Source organism: Dermochelys coriacea, chromosome 16 (assembly GCF_009764565.3).
Source record: "Dermochelys coriacea isolate rDerCor1 chromosome 16, rDerCor1.pri.v4, whole genome shotgun sequence".
Taxonomy (NCBI): domain Eukaryota; kingdom Metazoa; phylum Chordata; order Testudines; family Dermochelyidae; genus Dermochelys; species Dermochelys coriacea.
In genome coordinates, this window is record NC_050083.1 from 16361975 (window position 1) to 16379924 (window position 17950).

Genomic DNA, 17950 nt, shown 5'->3' on the forward strand with positions numbered 1-17950 from the left:
AGTGCAAAGAAAGAATAGAGGAATATCCCTAATATCTTCCAACAAAGCATATGTAGAAGATCTCCAGCAATGGCTGGAAGTTGAAGCTAGACAAATTCAGACTGTAAATAAAGCATACATTTTTAAGAGAGAGAGTATTTAACCATTGGAACAACTTACTAAGGATCATGGTGGATTCTCCATCACTGACCATTTTAAAATCAAGATTGGATTTTTTTTTTCTAAAAGATCTGCTCTAGGAATTATTTGGAGGAAGTTCTATGGAGTGTTACACAGGAGGTTACACTAGATGATAACAGTGGTCCCTTCTGGCCTTGGAATGTATGAATACGGTGATATGTACAATAAGTACCAATGGGAGTCCCTTGTCTCGGAACCATACATTGCATTATATTGTGATGTTTAGCTAAGGAAGTATGCTCTTTGTTTTACTGTGCAGACCTGCCAAATAAGTATCAATGCTTCATGGCAGGTAACTTAGCATGTCTCCATTATCTCACAGTCATTGACACAGTGGACATGTGACCCATGTCATACAGCTGAACTCCTTGAATTAGACACGAAGAGTGAATCAGCCTCCTGACCTAATAGATGATCCAATCAATTGAAGGATGAGGCACATTGGCAGGGCGGTGTGGGTAAAGTGTGAACTGCTGCTCTTTGTGTTGTAACCATTCTCTGAATAACAAGAGAACTTCAGTCTCTAAGATAGTCAATCAGCACTTTTCATGAGTACTAGTTTTCAGACATTAGAGTACAGTGCTGATGCACATGATCAGAAGATAATGTAGAACGTTTAATGCACATACACTTGCAGCAGTCTGCTGTAAAGTAGCCAAAACAGTAGGAAAAGTTGATGGGTATTCAAGTGAAGTCATGAGCCTGCCATTCATCCCAAAGGACTGCAAACTTTTCCACAAAGTCCCCACTGATGAAACTCATGGGAATGTGGCCTATAAGCTTGCTCCTTTCACAAAAAATCTCTAGAAACAATAAGAGAACAGAAGTGTTGATCAGTTAAAATGTTTTTATCTTTATTGGCTGCTACAGGACACAGGATAGCAAAGAAGTGGTACATTAAGGGCAGAGGCTCCGAGGTTCAGTAGAGGCTGTATAAGTGAAGTTGTGGGGGAAGGTTTCTCTCATGAAGACCTAAAAAGGAGCAGTGCCATCAAGCATTTCTCATGCACACCAGGAAGGAAGAAAATATATTACTTGGGAGGCTGCAATGTACTATGCCCCTCTATGCATGCAAGTTCAAGTGCTTTTTCGGAGATACAGTAAACTTTATTAAATCACCTTGTCAGTCAGCACCAGAGTGAAACACTAGAGCAGTGGTTCTCAACCCGCGGCCCAGCTGTGTGCTAGAGGCAGTTGGGCTGCCTAGTGCAGCAGGGTCTGGGGTCAGGATTGTCAGCCAGTCCTGCACAGCGGGCATCTGAAGTCTGGGGCTGCCGGCTAGCCCCGCACTGCAGGGATCTGGGACTGCCCTGCCACCCCGCCCCATGCAGTGGGGTCCAGCAGGTTGGGGCTGTCACCCGGCCCCACAGAGCAGGGTCCAGGGTCCCTGCCACCCGGCCCCCCACCTGGCACCACTCTGTGGAGGGGACTCTGGGTGGGAGGCACTGGGTATAGAGGTCTGTAAGGTTCGGGGGGGGAGGGGGGATGAGGACACTGTGGTTCTCAATCTGCAGCCCAGGTAACACATTGTGGGCCGCATATGTGGCCCCCACTGATAAATAGGTTGAGACCCACTGCACTAGAGGGTGCGGATAAGCCAGGACTCTGGATCCACAAAGGATAATTTTGTAGAACTGATAAAATTCACATGTTCAAAGCTGAACACCTCATATTTCAAATGATACCTCCCCAATATCTTTTCCTTTAAAACACAATGTTGAAAGATATTGACTCACTTCTCCAAACCTATAAATCCTTGATTTCAAGTAATGTACAAATGCATTTGCAGGAACGTGTCCTGTCAGTTTTGTGCAGCAGCAGAAAGTTTAAAGTCCCTTTGATAATACTGTCCATATAGCCCTTATCATTTCCTTAGACAGAGATTTTTCAGTTAGGTCTAAAGTCTTTCACTGTTAATTCAGATGCCTGAGGCCTGATCTCAATGTTTGACAGTTAACATCTTGCCCTGAGTATAAACCACTGCCAAAGGCTACTTCCCTGGATTGTCCTGTCAACCATAAATTTAGCAAAGAGTGAGATATGAATATCCTATTGTTCCAAGAGCATCAAATTACCCACACTGGATAATTTTATTTGGTTCTTCAGTTTTCTCACTGACCTCAGGGTTGTTAGAGTTCATATTCATTTGTATTTTTTTAATGTGCTAAAGAGAGATTTAAACAGTGATTTACTGTGGTCACTGTGGCCTAGGATGACCAATACCTTCATTCAGCCTTGCCAATGCACCAGATTTGTGATGACAGAAGGATTTTCTCACCATATATTATGCACTGTATTTCACCTAATGAAATATATACAAATAAATATAATTCTTCAGGATTCCAATGGTAAATCAGTGCAAAAAGGAATAGCTATGGGAGTGAGGGATGATTTTTGTTCCCATGCACAGAGTTGATTGTAGAAGGAATTTCCTCCCCACACTATTATTGGCAGGAGCCTTGGGGAGTTTTCACCTTCTCCTGGAGCACTGAGCAGGAACACATGGGTGAGTAACACATGTTCAGTTCCCTGCACTTGCAGGGGGCATGGGGCTTCAGACATCACTAAACAGCAATCATCTAGTCTTCCGTTCCTTTGAATGTGAATTTATTAATTCAGAAGCTCATATATAGCCTATCTCGACTTCCAGGGTATGTGCATGGACTCAGATATGACTCTCTAGAAAACTCAAGACGCTTTGAAGATGACTCCCAAAGCTACATGCTGTATAAAGGCCACAATATATTGTAAGGGGGTTTATATAAATGAGGCTTTCCATTGTACACTGAGCTTTGGACTTTTCAAGTGACAGCTAACACATAGTATGGTGATAGCGAAGCAACCATTATTTCCTTAACACAGAAGCTGCATTTATGGTTTTGGGCCTCCTCAATTGGTGCTTTCATAAGCTCCTCACTGATATTACAAGAAATCATGACTACTGTAGATGCCTATGATAGTAATAAACAGAACAGAGATCACATTAGGCAAAGATTTTTTCGATGCTGTTGTTTGTTATTTACTGCCACCTGCTGGTAAAATGAGACTACTGACACACAAGCTAATCACTCCAGAAAAGGTATGGGAAAAGGCAAGTTAAATTATGAAATGGAGACGATCCTATATAGAAGTTTCAATTATGCATTTCTGCAGAATCTCATCAGATGAAGGCTGGAACATGAAAACACAACTTGCCATAGAACAGACTCTTATTTTTCCATAACTGCAACCGACAATAGAGTTCCACAGTATTATATGCCAATCAACAGCAGAGAATTTTGGCTAATTTAAAGAGACTGTCAAAGATACTTCTCAGTTGCTCTGTTAGCCTCCTTTAAGCGCAGAGATTTAGCTACTTGACCTAGGGGATTCTAGAAGCATTTCTACTTATTCATTCTGAAAATTTAAGAGAAAATTTAATATATAATAACCAGTATTTATGTAGCATTTTCAAAGCACTGCGCGATATTTACAAAATAAAAAACAAAAACAAAAAACACTCTTACTGTATTCTCATATTCACTATCCCCATCTATGCTGATGTAGACTTGTCATCAGAATTAGAATAATTATTTTTATGTAATAAAATAAAATATAATAATAAAAGTATTTCCATTCTACAGTCTCAACGTTTTACCTCTTGGGACAAACGTGAAGCTTTTTGATTCCTAAGGTTTTACAGAGATAATATGGTATAATTTTGGGCTTTGATTTTTTTTTTTAATAGAAAGCAGCTATATTAGAGTTGAAGTGAAAATATTTGTAAAAGACATTTAAGATCTTAAATCATTAATACAACATGTGTAGAATTAAAAATTACAAGACATTTTTAAATGAAAGGAGTTGACCATTCTTTTTCTCAGCTGCAAAGCGTGAGTTTTGGGAGTCTTTGTTTGCTCCATTACATGTTATGATATTCTTCACGCTTAAAGAACTAAGAAAGACAGTTCCCTACCCCGATGTAGCTATTAATGATATCCTTAGTTATAGCAGGAGAAACAAAGAAGTCCAAACTCAAAGATTGATACATAAAAAGCTACTTAGTTTCTCTTCTAAAATATTATTTGAATTTTTCCAGTCCATGATGAGCTGGAACCAGAGCTGCTCGGGTCTAATCCAGGTTCTGCCACTGACTTGCTACGTGGCTTTAAAGGGAGTTACTCAAGCTTTCTGCACCATCTGTGAAATGGAGATACTACTTACTTCCCTACCTCACAGTGATGCGTCTAATCTGACAAATGACTCTGTAAAAATGACATCAGTTTACTCTACACCTCTGCTCTCCATGTGTATTCTGAGTTCTATCTACTAATGTTAGGGACAAAAATACATTTGTATTACTACTGCAGAGCCAATATGGCTACAGGAGAGCAAACAGAATTCTATGTCAGCTCATGTTGAATTACTGGAATTGTGCAACCAAAGACACAAATTCTTCCCTCATTTACACCTGTGCATTTTTACTGAAGATCATAGGGTTTGTGACTGAAGGAAGAATTTGACCTGCAGAATCTTTCCTACTGCTGCTGATGTGCAGGAAGGAAAGCACCTAGGCCAGCACTTGCAAAAAATATCTTTTGACTTCTAAACTGAACAAGTTTGATAAGGTGTCATTAAGGCAATAAATCTGTAACCCCACCAGGTCATTTTTACCGTCACTTGGAGAACAGAACAGCTTGTTCATGTTAATACAATGCTTTGAAAATATACAGTGTTATGTAAGAGCTAAGTACGTTTTTTAAACCTCTTAAAAAAAAAAAGAAGCATTTCAGTTTCGCATTAAGGCCTGATTCTATATACATGGCTCCTAATAAAACATACCCACAAGGATGAAACATACCCACAAAATTTAATTTTTAGTATTTACAGAATAAAAAAGGTGGCCGCCAAAATGTGATATGCTTTCCCCTTCATAGGTGTCTTATAAATTGATGATTACTTAACCCCACTGGGAAAATAAAATTTATTATTAAAAACAAAAACAAAACAGAAACCAAGTTAGCAGTCTAGTGCTCATGAGCCACTGGTTTAGTCAGCTGGACAGGATGGCGATAGCGGGAAGGGAAAGAAGATATTTGTCAGCTTCCTAAGAATTCTTGTAAACAAGGAGTCAAATAAATTTTAAATGATTAACAGGTAGCACTTTGCTTCTTCAAAGCTCTTTATGAACACAGGGCTCCATCCTATGAAGTGCTAAGCACCCTCAGTTCCTACTGACATCAGTCAAGATTTAGGGCACTCAGCACACTGCAGATTGGGCCCACTGATATCAATGGGAGTTGTGGACACACATCACCTTGTAACATGCGTCCTATCCTGCACCCCTTATTTATGTGAATAATTCCATTAATTTGAATAGCACTTCTCATCTAAGTAAGGGCCATTAATAGATGCTACCAAAATACAAGTAATAATTTTAAATAAGGGTTGAGGATCAGGACCCGAGGCCATGATCGTACTTTCACTTAAGCCAATAGCAAAACTTTCATTTACGTCAATCAGAGCAGGCCCATTAACTTATTAATGCTCACATCTATCTGCATTGGAAAATACCCTCACTAGTATCTATTTCCTCTGATCTGGATTCCAAGATGGGATCTTCATTTTAACAAGATGGGTCTTTGGGATTTTTATTTCTTTGCCAAGTGATTCTCATCACGGACCATTTCTGATCTGAATATTTGGTAACAATATTTGTCAATTTTAGCTGGTCTACTAAGAAATACAGCCAACAGATTCCAGGATATTAAATTAAAAGAAAAGGGGACACTAATTTCTCATCACTGTGACAATTCAAACACATAAGGAAAAAAATAACACCAAAACTCAGACAAGCAGAGAGACATATAGCCCACATATGTTGATGTACAGCTCACTAGTCTATAACCTCTCCTCTTCTATTGAAACATTAGCATTTAAAAAGGAAAATATCTATATTTTAAAATGTTATTTTGTTCTTCTGACCACCAATTTTCTACTAGTGGAAAAAAAAGGCTCCTACCTATTTTCCATAAAGAAATCTTTGTAGCAGTCCCAGTGGAAAAGTCAAAAGTTTGACTTGAAAAATGGAGCCACTTCAAAAGCATTGTCAAGCAGAGGTGAAGGGTTCTTAAAAATGTATAAATTAAAGTGTGGTGTGTTAATAAATATCTCTATAACTTTATACCGTCTGTTTGTGATATAGATGTGGTGTACAGAAGGTTCGGATGAATGTACAGCCTGGGTATAAATAGAACTTTCATAAAATAGGAAATCAATCTGTTTGGACTGTATGTGTATGTGCGTGCATATGTGAAAAATGAAAGAAAAGTGGAGAGTTTTTTTCAATAATAAAAAGGGAGTTGCACTGCAGGGCCCCTAAACCTTGTGAAAAATTAAACTCGACGGATTCAAACTGTCCTATTTCCACTTCAAAAGAGAAGAGGCACTGAGCTCTTCCCAACTTATCTTCAAACGCCCAGCACCCTAGAAAGTTTCTTTAAAAAAAATAAAGTCTCCAGTTCCCCCAAGCACTGTACCCGTTACTGTTGCTGCTGTCTCTCCCTCTTCTAATTATACCCATGTGAGTCTATTAATCAACTTGTAAATTATTTAGAGAGCCATGCGCTGTCTTCAGCTAGTACAAACACACTGCATGCAAAGACTCGCTGAAAACCAATGGAGCTCCCAAAGGGTCTCTCTCCAATGTTCAGACAGCTTGCAGCTCGCCAGTACAACGCTGTTAAAAACAAGAAATAACACTAAGCTTACCTCCTTAGATATCAAGATTTACTTCTCCTTTCAACTCTCAAGCTCTTTCCAAGTTTTTAACAAAAGAGAAAGCTGTTCTATTGTCAAATCTTTAGCTCACACTTAGTGATGAGAATATTAATTTACTGTCAAAAGGAATGAAGTGCTTCAGGGAGGCCGCAATCACCATTGCCAGGGGACCCCAACTTTCACAGACTGCACCAAAGCACCCCTTTAAAATCATGCCGATTTAAAAAAAAAGCTATATTTGTATAGCAATACTTTGTATTTGTATTTTCAGAAATTAGGAAATCCCATATTTTATCCCCCCACATGTAGAATGCTATTGGGGACAGCTTCAGATATTACTATTTTATAAATAGAAAAGGTAAGGGGGAAAAAAAAGCAACACAGATTGTTTGTGTTTGACTCTAAAAGGCTGCAAATAGTAGGATGTTTTCTATCTTCCACAAATCAGCTATCTTTATCATCTGAATCTTCCCTTTTGGTGGAAAAGCCATTATCCAAACTAACAGCGCTTTTCTCAGCTGAAAAGCAGCATCTAGTTTTTTACATTTTGGTGCTTGCTTTGCATGGTTCTGTTTAATTTTTTCTGGGCTCAGCTTATTGCAGTATTCCAAACAGGTATATGAATTAGCAGTGATTCTTCCATCCCATCTCTATGATAAACACATGCAAATGTTTGAAAGGTAAAGAATGACACAAGAATGCCTTCTCATATGAAGATTAACCCTTGTGTTCTCGTGATGACCTCACATCCTAGGAAGTTATTGCTTTTATTTTTGTTAATAAAACCACACTCCTCACATACCAAACAGCAAGGATTTCAACTGAAAAATCTGATACACTTTTTTGAAGTTTTAATGTCCTCCCAAGGTATCATATTCTGACAGGCATCTGAAAAATGGTGAACACTATGCACCTGTATTCTGGCAGAGATCTGCTCCATGTGCTGTCTAGAGCTACTATTACTAATAATAATCTAGGGAGTAGGTGGTAGCTGTTCATAAAGGTCAAGAGTGTATATGAATGGTCCCTATGCATGTAGATTCCTTGACTATGTCCCAAAAGGATGTAGGAGAGAGGTGGTCTGCAAAACAGCCTCTCCATAATATTTTGGAGGGAATCAAATAGATTGGATTAATGTGGACCTTGTGCTGTTGTTGTTGACTATGGGCTTTCTGGCATGAGCAATACACGGAGCAAAAAACGTGTTCTCCAAAGATATCCATGCAAAGAGCGAGAATGGTCAGCATTACCATACCACTAACATCCAGTAACAGTTCACTAAAAGCGGGAATGGAGAATTAGACTCACTGGATTTAGCTCCAGAAAACTGGGATCAAACTCTAATACTGTCACTTTTCACACACAGTCAAGAGTAAATTTAGCAATAATTCATGTTTAACACTTGGTGAAAACACAAGATCAAAGAACCCCTAAGGAACAGTCAGTGCATTTCAGACTGGTTATCCGAAGGATGACTCTATGGACATGACAGACAGAAAGAATTTGGATGCTGAACTTTTGAGTGAAAATACATTTTTTAATTATCCAATGGGCACAAAGTGTAGGATAAGTGTCCTGGGAAATTAAAAATTCATGGACTCAAGGACATTTATGCTGCCTTCATTAAGCCAAATCAATCACCATGAACAACATGGATGAGGCTGATAAAGCAAGGAGTTAGGAACTTCAGGAGAGTGTGACTGTAAGCAAATGCACAGAATAGAAATGTACAGAGTTTGTTAATGGCTTGAATAATAGAATTGTTGAATATAAGATTGGGGTCCTCTTGTAGTACATGTAATCTATGTAAAGGACAATCACAGGGAAAACATCCCCGGAAATACCAAGAATAATTCTGATTGTTTTTAAATCTTTAAAAGCTAACAGAATAGCTGTGCTTATCTACCAGAACTTAAGAACTGGTATGAACCCAGATAAACACCACTATATTGCTGGAAAGAAGAGTATCAAGATTCTTCTGATAGCAGATAACTATATGATTTACGGCTCAAATTTACCACGTAATGCATAGAGTGTCTCACCCCCACTCTGACCCCTTTACATCAGTAAAAAGGCTGGAGCAATGCAAAGGGGCTCAAAAAGGCCTGACTGTGAGAGAATTCCTCTGGCACAGGAAGTGAAGAAGACAGTTGCAGGCTGTCGTCTGAGGACCCTTTCGCAAGGTCTGACATAAAGTGGCTTGCCAGGGTGGGTCTGGAGAGGGGTGTTGGGGATGGAGCTACAGCACCTACAACTGTGAAGATTCTGGGTAGTGTTGCTGTCCATAGGCAGCCAGGGACAGGCTGCCATAACATAAACAGCCCCACAGCGCTGTCTAGGGCATGTCTACACTGCCCCTCAGTTCAGACTGTGAACAGCAGTGTGCACTGAAGTGCTGCATAATAACTCCCCAGTGTGGATGCTATGGGCACACTTAAAGTTCCAGAGTTTGCACGATTCCAAGCTTTGCCACTGGACTGCAGAGTGACCTTGGACAATTCACATCATCTCCCTGCATCTCCAGTTCCCCATTTGCAAAATACAGGTAATATTACTTACGGCCTTTGTAAAGTTTAGACTACGAAACAGTTTCCCAAGGGAAGTGGTGGAAGCTCTATTGGCAAAGTACTCAAGGATTGTACTATAGTAGAACAATCTTGAATAGGCAGGAGGAGGAATGATGCCTTAACAGGACTATTCCACTTCTAGACTCTGTGATAAAACTATTACATTTAGATCTTAGTGCTTGTTACTGGCTTCCTTAAGCATTTTCATTTTTATGCTCTGTGGCTGGGCTAGTTGTTCATTTATTGGACTGTGCCAAACTGTCATACATTGCTGCAGCGTTTATGTGTTGGGGTCAGATTTTTAAAAGCTGACCTCCAATTTCATGCCCATAATTTGAAAGTACAATATTGTGGGTACAGTTAATGTCAGACATTGAAATGTCTCATTTATGGGCACAATCTGGTACTTCAATGTCAAATTGACATTAACTGTGCAATTACTTATGCCCACAAAAAGAGTGGCCGGGTTCAGGCCAGTCTTAAAACTTGGCTTTATATGAGAGTTTCAGAGAAGTCACATGATGTTAAGACTATTATGATTCTGAGAGATAATAACTTGGGGGTTAGGTTTCACAGGGGCTATCTTTGGTTCCCCCGTAGTGGCTGATGTCATTTATGAGTCATTGCATGGAAGGAGGAATAGGGCCCCTTTGTCTATACCCTGTGGGGTCTGTTGGCTCAGAGGGCTAGGGATCCCATGAAAAGGTCAGTCAAATATTAATTGCCTTTCACATTTTAAATATTGCCAGTTGCTGGCTAATTAAGTAATCAGTTGACATGTGACCCCGAGACCAAATTCAGTCAAGTATTATCTATATTTATCTCCTATTTTAACCTGGTTGCATTTTTGCACCGTTCTAAATGGAATTCTTTGCCATCTTCCCTCCTCAGTATGCTATGCTCTTTCATTTTCTCAAGGCCTTTGTGAGGGCACTAATGAATTCTTGTTAGTGTTTACTAATGTAAATTCATTCTTTGTTATCCCTTGGAGAGGAGGATTAGTGAAATCACAGAACTTATTATTCCTGGTACTGCTATATAATATGTATTGTTATTCAGTCCTTACTTCTGTAGTATGCCCCACCAACAAACAAAAACAAACAAACAGTGTATATGTAAGCAAAAAAAAAGTGTATATATAAAGAAAAATATTTAGCACAATGCACAGAAATAGTCATGGCTCATGTAAGAATTGGACAGCTGCATTATTGCATGTTACAATAAAAATATGTTCACATAAATTTGAAATAATTCCTAATTTTCTGGGGAAGTTATAATTCCAATTTCATTTTGCTGAAGTGAAAGCAGCTCACTTGGACTAAGGAAGGATGTATTTTTTGGACTGGCTAGGATGTTAATATCCTTCCAATTATTTTAACATATTGGAAATGCTCCCAACATCTTTGTTAAAGAAACCTTAATCGTTAAGGAGAAGTTTGTAAAATACACATGAAGCATTCATGGTAAAGCTCTTAAAGGACTTATCCTATAAGGATATAATTCACCCAGGCTCCCAACACAGCTATAATTGAAATTTAGAGAAGCATGTCTTTACAATAGTTGTTCTTCAGTCTAGTGGGCTGAGGAGAAAGTGAAAATGGAATATGCATAAGAGTGTCTAAAAGTATTATAAACTGTGAAAGATACATGGGCCCTGATCCTGCAACCACTCAGGCATGCAAGTAACTTCACACACTGCTTCCATGCATAAAGTTAATCCCATACATAAATGTTTTATCAGTGATTTTTTTTAACTAATAACCCACATAGGTCTCCTGCCCTTGAGTTATATGACCACCAAGTTTAGCACTGAAAATACCTTAACGCTCGATCTATATAGAACCTTCTCTTAAAAATGGCAGCTCCAAGCCAAAGGGGCGGGGAAGTGGTGGTGGTAGGAGGCGTGTGAAAGTTACTGTAATCCACTTGGTCAGTGTCCTTTGCGTGTCTCCCTCACTGCTAGATTGACTGAGGAGATGCGTCTGTTGCAGACCCCAATAATACAACCTACCCTCTTTGGCTCAAGCTATAAAAGCTTATACTTTCATGTTCTGGAGGTCCCTGGTTCAATCCCTGATGTCAGCCAAGATGGTGACTGTCACACTGTATTACATATCTTGAACCAGATGGAGTTATTGCACCAGCAATGAACATGACCCATTCAGTGGAGCTGAAGTTAAGTGTTAAAAATTATTATCATGTGGTTTGACAAATTGACAGAGGATAGGATAACTGCAGGCTGCTGGATGCCTTTTTGAAATGCTTCAAAAAGTACTGTGTCTCCTGACATGGTATCTGGGGAACATCAGTTAATTTTATAGGCTCACGTTTCGGATCTATGTAATTCAATCTCAGAATTAAGCTATTGTATGAAAGAGGGGACTTGCTGGGCTTTCCAATTCACCAAATGGCTTTCCTTGCCGAAAAAAAAGACAATGCAGATTTCCCTGCACTCAGAGGGGGTTTGCTCAAAACTCCATTAATACTAAAGCTTAACTGAGATTTCTCCATCTTCAGCAAGACTATTTCCCTGTAATACTTGTTCCTATTTGGCATAGTGCCAGAAAAAGGACTGGAGGTTCCTATAGTATCTAGGCTCTTGTACTTGCCAAAATACAAGCATTCCTTCACCACACTGATATACAACCTACCCTTTGGAATTGTGGGGTCTTTTTCATATCTATAAGAATAAATGGTAAAGACTGTAAGCTTCTCAGGGCAGCAGCCTAGCCGTATTCGGCAGTTAATTGACTTGCACAGTTATGGCCATATATATAGTGTGCAAGGCAATTAACATCCAAATAAGACTAGGCTGCTACCCTGAGAAGCTTACAATCTTTACCAATTTTCTCAATATAATCACTCGTCAGCCTTCCAAAAGCAAAACTGTTAAATTCTTAAGGTGCCCCCTCACCAAAAAATCCTATGGGACAATTCTTGCAGTAGCATTTCTCGTAAGTTAAAATACTTGTGTCAAACCAGACAGACAATCTCCATCAGAGCATGCTTCAAATGAAAATCAAAAGGTTGCTGTGTTTTACAAACTACCAATGATAAAAAAACAATGCCGGATTCCTAATTTTAATTCAGGGACAATTCAAATATGGGATCTGGAAGTAAAGAGTCTGGGCTTCATTCACATAGGTATTCAGTCTCAGTTACCCTGAAGAGATTTACCAACTGAAAATTCTGATCTCAGTTACACTCCATTGTAAACCTGGAATAACTAAACTGCATCAATGAAGTAACTTCATATTTACACCAGTGGCTGTATGAATTTCTTTCACAGATTATTTTCTCCCACGAACTTGTAACTACCATGCAGTAAGACAACAAACATGCCTACCTGGCCATCCGCTGTCAAAATAAGGCTTAATGAGTTCTCCAAGTTTTGTCTTGTCTGCAACAGCTTCCTTTAGCAGTTGCCCGCAGCAAACTGAGAGGAAGGAGGAACAAAAAGACACAAGGTTAATTTTAAAAAGGAAGCAAGCAAGAAAGGGAAAAAACCCAAGAAGCTGCATATTGGAAAAAGGTCACTGAATAAAATAAAAGTTGTGGGATTTTTTGGATTTTCGGGTTGGTTTTTTTTTGGCCAGGCAAACCAAAAAGCAAAGAGATCGAGCAAGGGAGAATACTGAATAAAAAAGAATACATTTGACAAGGAACATATTAAAAACGGAGGCAGAGAGAAAGATACTAATCAAATACGTTACTAAAATAATAACTCAAGGGATAGCTGGTGGGGTTTTCACTTTTTATAAACTTATAATTACTGAATAAAGTTACACTTGTGAACAGCATCTGAACAGCTCTGCTGGAGGTACTCGATAATATGCAGTTCAAGAAAGTGGCCCCTTGGATCATTTAACAATCATGTAAGAATTATGTTCATGAAACTGTGCTAATGCAATATGATGGTTCAAAGTTCAAATAAGTAGAACATCATGAAATTTAGAATTCAGGTACCAGATCAGGACCACTGCATATTAAATAACAATACTTTGTACCTGTATGGCACATTTCATCCCAGCAAATGAATTAAGCCTCGTTATCCCTACGCGAGTTAGGTAAGTATTATCCTCATTTTACAGAGGGGTAAGCTAAGGCATGGAGAGGTTCTGATTTGTATAATGTCACACAAACTCCTGACTCCCAATCATCTGTGCTAAATACTAGATAACAATCCCTTTGTATCACTATGGCAGGGTAGGCAACCTATGGCACGCATGCTAAAGGCGGCACATGAGCTGATTTTCAGTGGCACTCACACTGCCCGGGTCCTGGCCACCGGTCCCGGGGGCTCCACTGCTGGCCTGGGGTACCAGCTGCCGGACCCTTGCCAGTTGGGGTTCCGGCAACCGGCCCTGCTCAGCCCGCTGCTGGCCCCAGGTCCTGGCCACCAGTCCTGGGGGCTCCGCAGCCGGCCTGGGGTACTGGCCGCCAGCCCCCTGCCAGCCAGGGTTCCCTCCACCGGCCCCACTCAGCCCGCTGTTGGCCCCAGGTCCCAACCAAGGGGGCTCTGCTGTTGGCATGGGGTCACTGGCCCAGCCTGGGCAGTGAGGGGGTGCAGACAGGGGAAAGAGGGAGCACAGCTCAGCACCCCCACCTTAAAAATTGTTCCAGCGCCACTGTGCTGGGATATTTTTAAGTCTTGATTTGCTGCTTACATCACTATCACACCACGTGGAACAGCGCACTGCATTTGACGTTGAGATTAGAATCTACATGCAAGAACTGGAATCAGAATTTTCTGACAGATTTCAAGATTTCCAGCAATTTGACCCAATGCTTTCTTTTCTGATTAAACCTGAAAAGTTCAACGAAAGCGATTTATTTCAGTGGATGGGTGCTGAAGATTTCGAAATGCAGCTCATTCAGTTAAAATGCTAAGAATTGTAGGCATCAAAAATTGGAGATCTGCGGAGTGCACTTGAAGCTACCGAGAGAGATCATGAGGCTTCTATTCTGACCTGCTGGACGTCCCTGCCAGTGAAATTTAACTGTTTGAAGAAAATTGTGTTTGCAATGCTTTCAGAATTTGGATCGACATACCTGTGTTGAACAGGTATTTTCACACATGAAATCTGTCCTCTGTCCCTCTCGGAGCCGGTTAACAACTGATCACTCAGAAGCCTGTGTGCAGCTTAAAGTATCCAAATACGTGCCAGATATTGGAAAACTCATCAAGGAAAAGCAAGGGCAAGGATCACACTAAACTAATAAGATCTGCATTTTAATTTAATTTTAAATTAAGCTTTTTCTTAAACAATTTAAAAACCTTATTTACTTTACATACAACAATAGTTTAGTTATGTATTATAGACTTATAGAAAGAGACTTTCTAAAAACATTAAAATGTATTACTGGCACGTGAAACCTTAAATTAGAGTCAATAAATGAAGACACAGCACACCACTTCTGAAAGGCTGCCGACCCCTGCACTATGGCATGGTCTTTCAGTACATAATGCTGGGCCTGTTTTATGGAAAATAAAATGCAAATTGTATATCTAGATGAAATATTAAAATATTAAATCAAACTTCTGTCTATTCTTAAAAAGTTCAGAAAAGTGTACAGAAATATACAAAATATGAAGAATTTAAAGAAAAAGTGTAACCAACCAATTTTATTTTTGATTAGTCAAATGACAGTCATTACTGCATTAAAGGAAAAGGTTTTGTTAAAATTAATAAAATATTTTAAAAAATAAAGATAAAGTAACATAATGGAATTAACATACTTCAAGGTACAGTAAGGTTTTACTGCAGATTTAATTTTTTTAATTATACAGATTTAAAAATAAGGATTCTTATCTTTTTAACTTTATTAGATAATGTTTGTTAATTATTTGTAGTGTATTTTCAGAAGCACTTAAGTAAAATGATAACTGTTCAAAATAAAAAATACAGGGGCCAGATCCCCAACTGGTATAATTTAAACATAGCTTCATGACTTCAGTGGAGCTATACCAATTTATACCTGCTAAAGACCTGGACTGAAAATGTTTTCCTTTAATGGCAATGAGCTTAAGGAACCTATGAGCTCACTCTTGCAATCCATCCTGGGATCTCAAACTGAACTCATTGCAGGTTCTGAGCACGTAGCACTTACAGGATTGGGCCATGACTAGGACTAGTGTAAATGTAGGGCTGGTCAAAAATTTTCTGTCGAAACAGTTTTGACAGAAAAGTGGGTTTTTCAACAAATTTTTTTTTTTTTTGCAAAAGGTGTCTGCCTTCTACAGAACAGTTTAAGTTTTTTGTCAAAAAAATCAAAATCTAAAAATTATTTGTTTTCTGTCTAAAATTTTGGTTTGTTTGTTTTTTGACAAAAAGCCAAAATTTTCCACAACATTGTAGACAAACGTGTTCTTTTGTTTTCATCAACATTTTTAATGACATTTTCTGATCTGTAATAACACAGGTAAGATCATTCAATTCTTATTCACAAGAGTAATCTCACAGGATTGCTTTGCGGAGGGCCTGATCCAGTTCTCATTGAATTCTTTCCGTTGACTTCAGCAAGAGTTCAATTAAGTCCATAGGACTCGTCACATCAATATAGGAGGCAGGATCAGGCCTACTGCTGTCTTTTTTCCCTAAAAGTTATTATTTCTGGTTATTATTGTAGAGTTTTGTGTGTTTAAAGCACACTAATGAAATCTGCTTAAATATTACTTGAAGGAGAAGAGCTGATCAGCTATGCTATTTTACATCACAATTCCAAAATATCTGCGGTTTTTCCAGTATTACATAATATTACACCATTATTACACATAATAAGACACTAAGAGTCTTCTTCCCATTTCAGAACCACTTTTCTTTTAAAAGCCTCACAATACTGAGTAGACATGTGAAAGTGCAAAGTCATTATGCAAGACCACTGATGCAATGGAGAATTCAGAGCACTACAGACTATTCACAGGAGTACCTCTGGTGTATAACACATGAAAAACTACTGATCTAAAGGGTATAAAAAATGATGACTAAAAAAAATGTTGGCGCTAGTTTGGCACAGGATATATGTTTTTATTGGTTAATATTTTTTTATTGCAAGATTTTCAAGCCCCCCCGCAAAAAGTTTGACATCCACAGTGATGGACTAACAGGGAAATTTTACGAGCGAGTAAGAAAGAAAGACAGCAAAAGATAAATGATCAAAAGGAGAGAAAGAGGGAATGGAGCAAAGTGCATATTTACTGAGAACTTACTGTTGACAATGCTGTATTTCTGAGCTATTAGTGCTGCCTGTAGGCTCTTCCCACTGCCTGGGGGGTCCACAAAACAGAATCCGTGGTGTAAGGGGGCAGCTGATCGGCACCAGGTTTGGACATAGGTCAGAGCTAGAAAGATAACAGAAGGATAAGAAAGTTAGATGCCGATAAAAAGAGTTAAAATCCATTTACTTTTGCTTTCTTAACAGAAACAATAATTGATGAATGTATTTATTTATACCTATGACATCATCATCATTTATTTGTATTACATGAATTGAGATCAGGGCTCTAACATAATTGAAATACTCTATCTGTAACTTACCATACTATGGTGATAGGCAGTTTTAGGAATCCTAGTATAGCTAAATTATACTTAGCACTCATATTGTGCCTTCATCAGTGGATCTCAAAGCACTTTAAAGGAGAGATTCAATTACTAGCTGCACTTTACATGCAATTTTTAACAGAAACCAGCTTTGCTTTTTATATACTTACCATGCAAGCTGCAGGGGGATATCATTACATTTAATAGTTATGGTAGTGTTCTAAACAAATAGATATGGTAATTATGAAAGATGCAGGATGTCATTTGTCATGGACATTTCCCCAGCTTCATATGTGATTAATGCCCCCCATTTAGTATGTTTTAAATTTTGTGGCACTAGTAAGTCATAACACAATGTAGCACTGATGACATATAAATTACATGTGATTTTATTCTTGTACACATATTTTTGCATGAAGGATAAAGACCAACCTGATGTTCTCAGCCCAGCTCCACTCACCCTGTTGGGCACCGCTTAATTTTTGCTGATCTTGCTTTGTATTGGGTAGGAAACTATTAATTTTATATCAGTCTAGGGGCCCAACTCCTGGGAACTCTGAAAAGACCATAGACCTTGTAAAGAATAATTCAAATTGCTGCATTACAGTGATCCCATCTTTGCGGCAATCCTAGAAGAAAAGTTGATAAGATAGGTCTGCAAAAAGGTACAGTAAGGTTTAGCTTGATAATGAAGATATTTTATCATCAGAATATTTGGAACACAGTCTGCCAACGTGTTGAGACCCTCAACTCCCATACTCCTTTCAGGATCAGGCCCTTTATGAACAAGAAGAAGTAGATATACAGTGTTGTTGTAGCCATCTTGGTCCCAGGATATAAGAGAGGTAAGATATTACCTGTCCTACCTTGTCTCTCTAAAGAGAAATAGAAACATTTAAGCAA

General features: G+C 38.8%; 1 protein-coding gene across 6 annotated transcripts in view; it reads right to left on the reverse strand.

Moving 5' to 3' along the window:
• Positions 1 to 17950, reverse strand: part of AK8 (adenylate kinase 8) — a 115683-nt gene that overhangs the window by 50200 nt on the left and 47533 nt on the right. For all 6 annotated transcript variants that reach the window (XR_005289220.2, XM_043498806.1, XM_038374971.2 and 3 more), the window contains 2 exons: positions 16717 to 16848; positions 12853 to 12942 (listed from right to left, as the gene is read on the reverse strand). Coding sequence is in view for 5 of the 6 variants with exons in the window: in XM_043498806.1 (XP_043354741.1) it covers positions 12853 to 12942; positions 16717 to 16848 (222 nt within the window). In the remaining variant the exon portion in view is untranslated. The remainder of the gene's footprint in view (positions 1 to 12852; positions 12943 to 16716; positions 16849 to 17950) is intronic.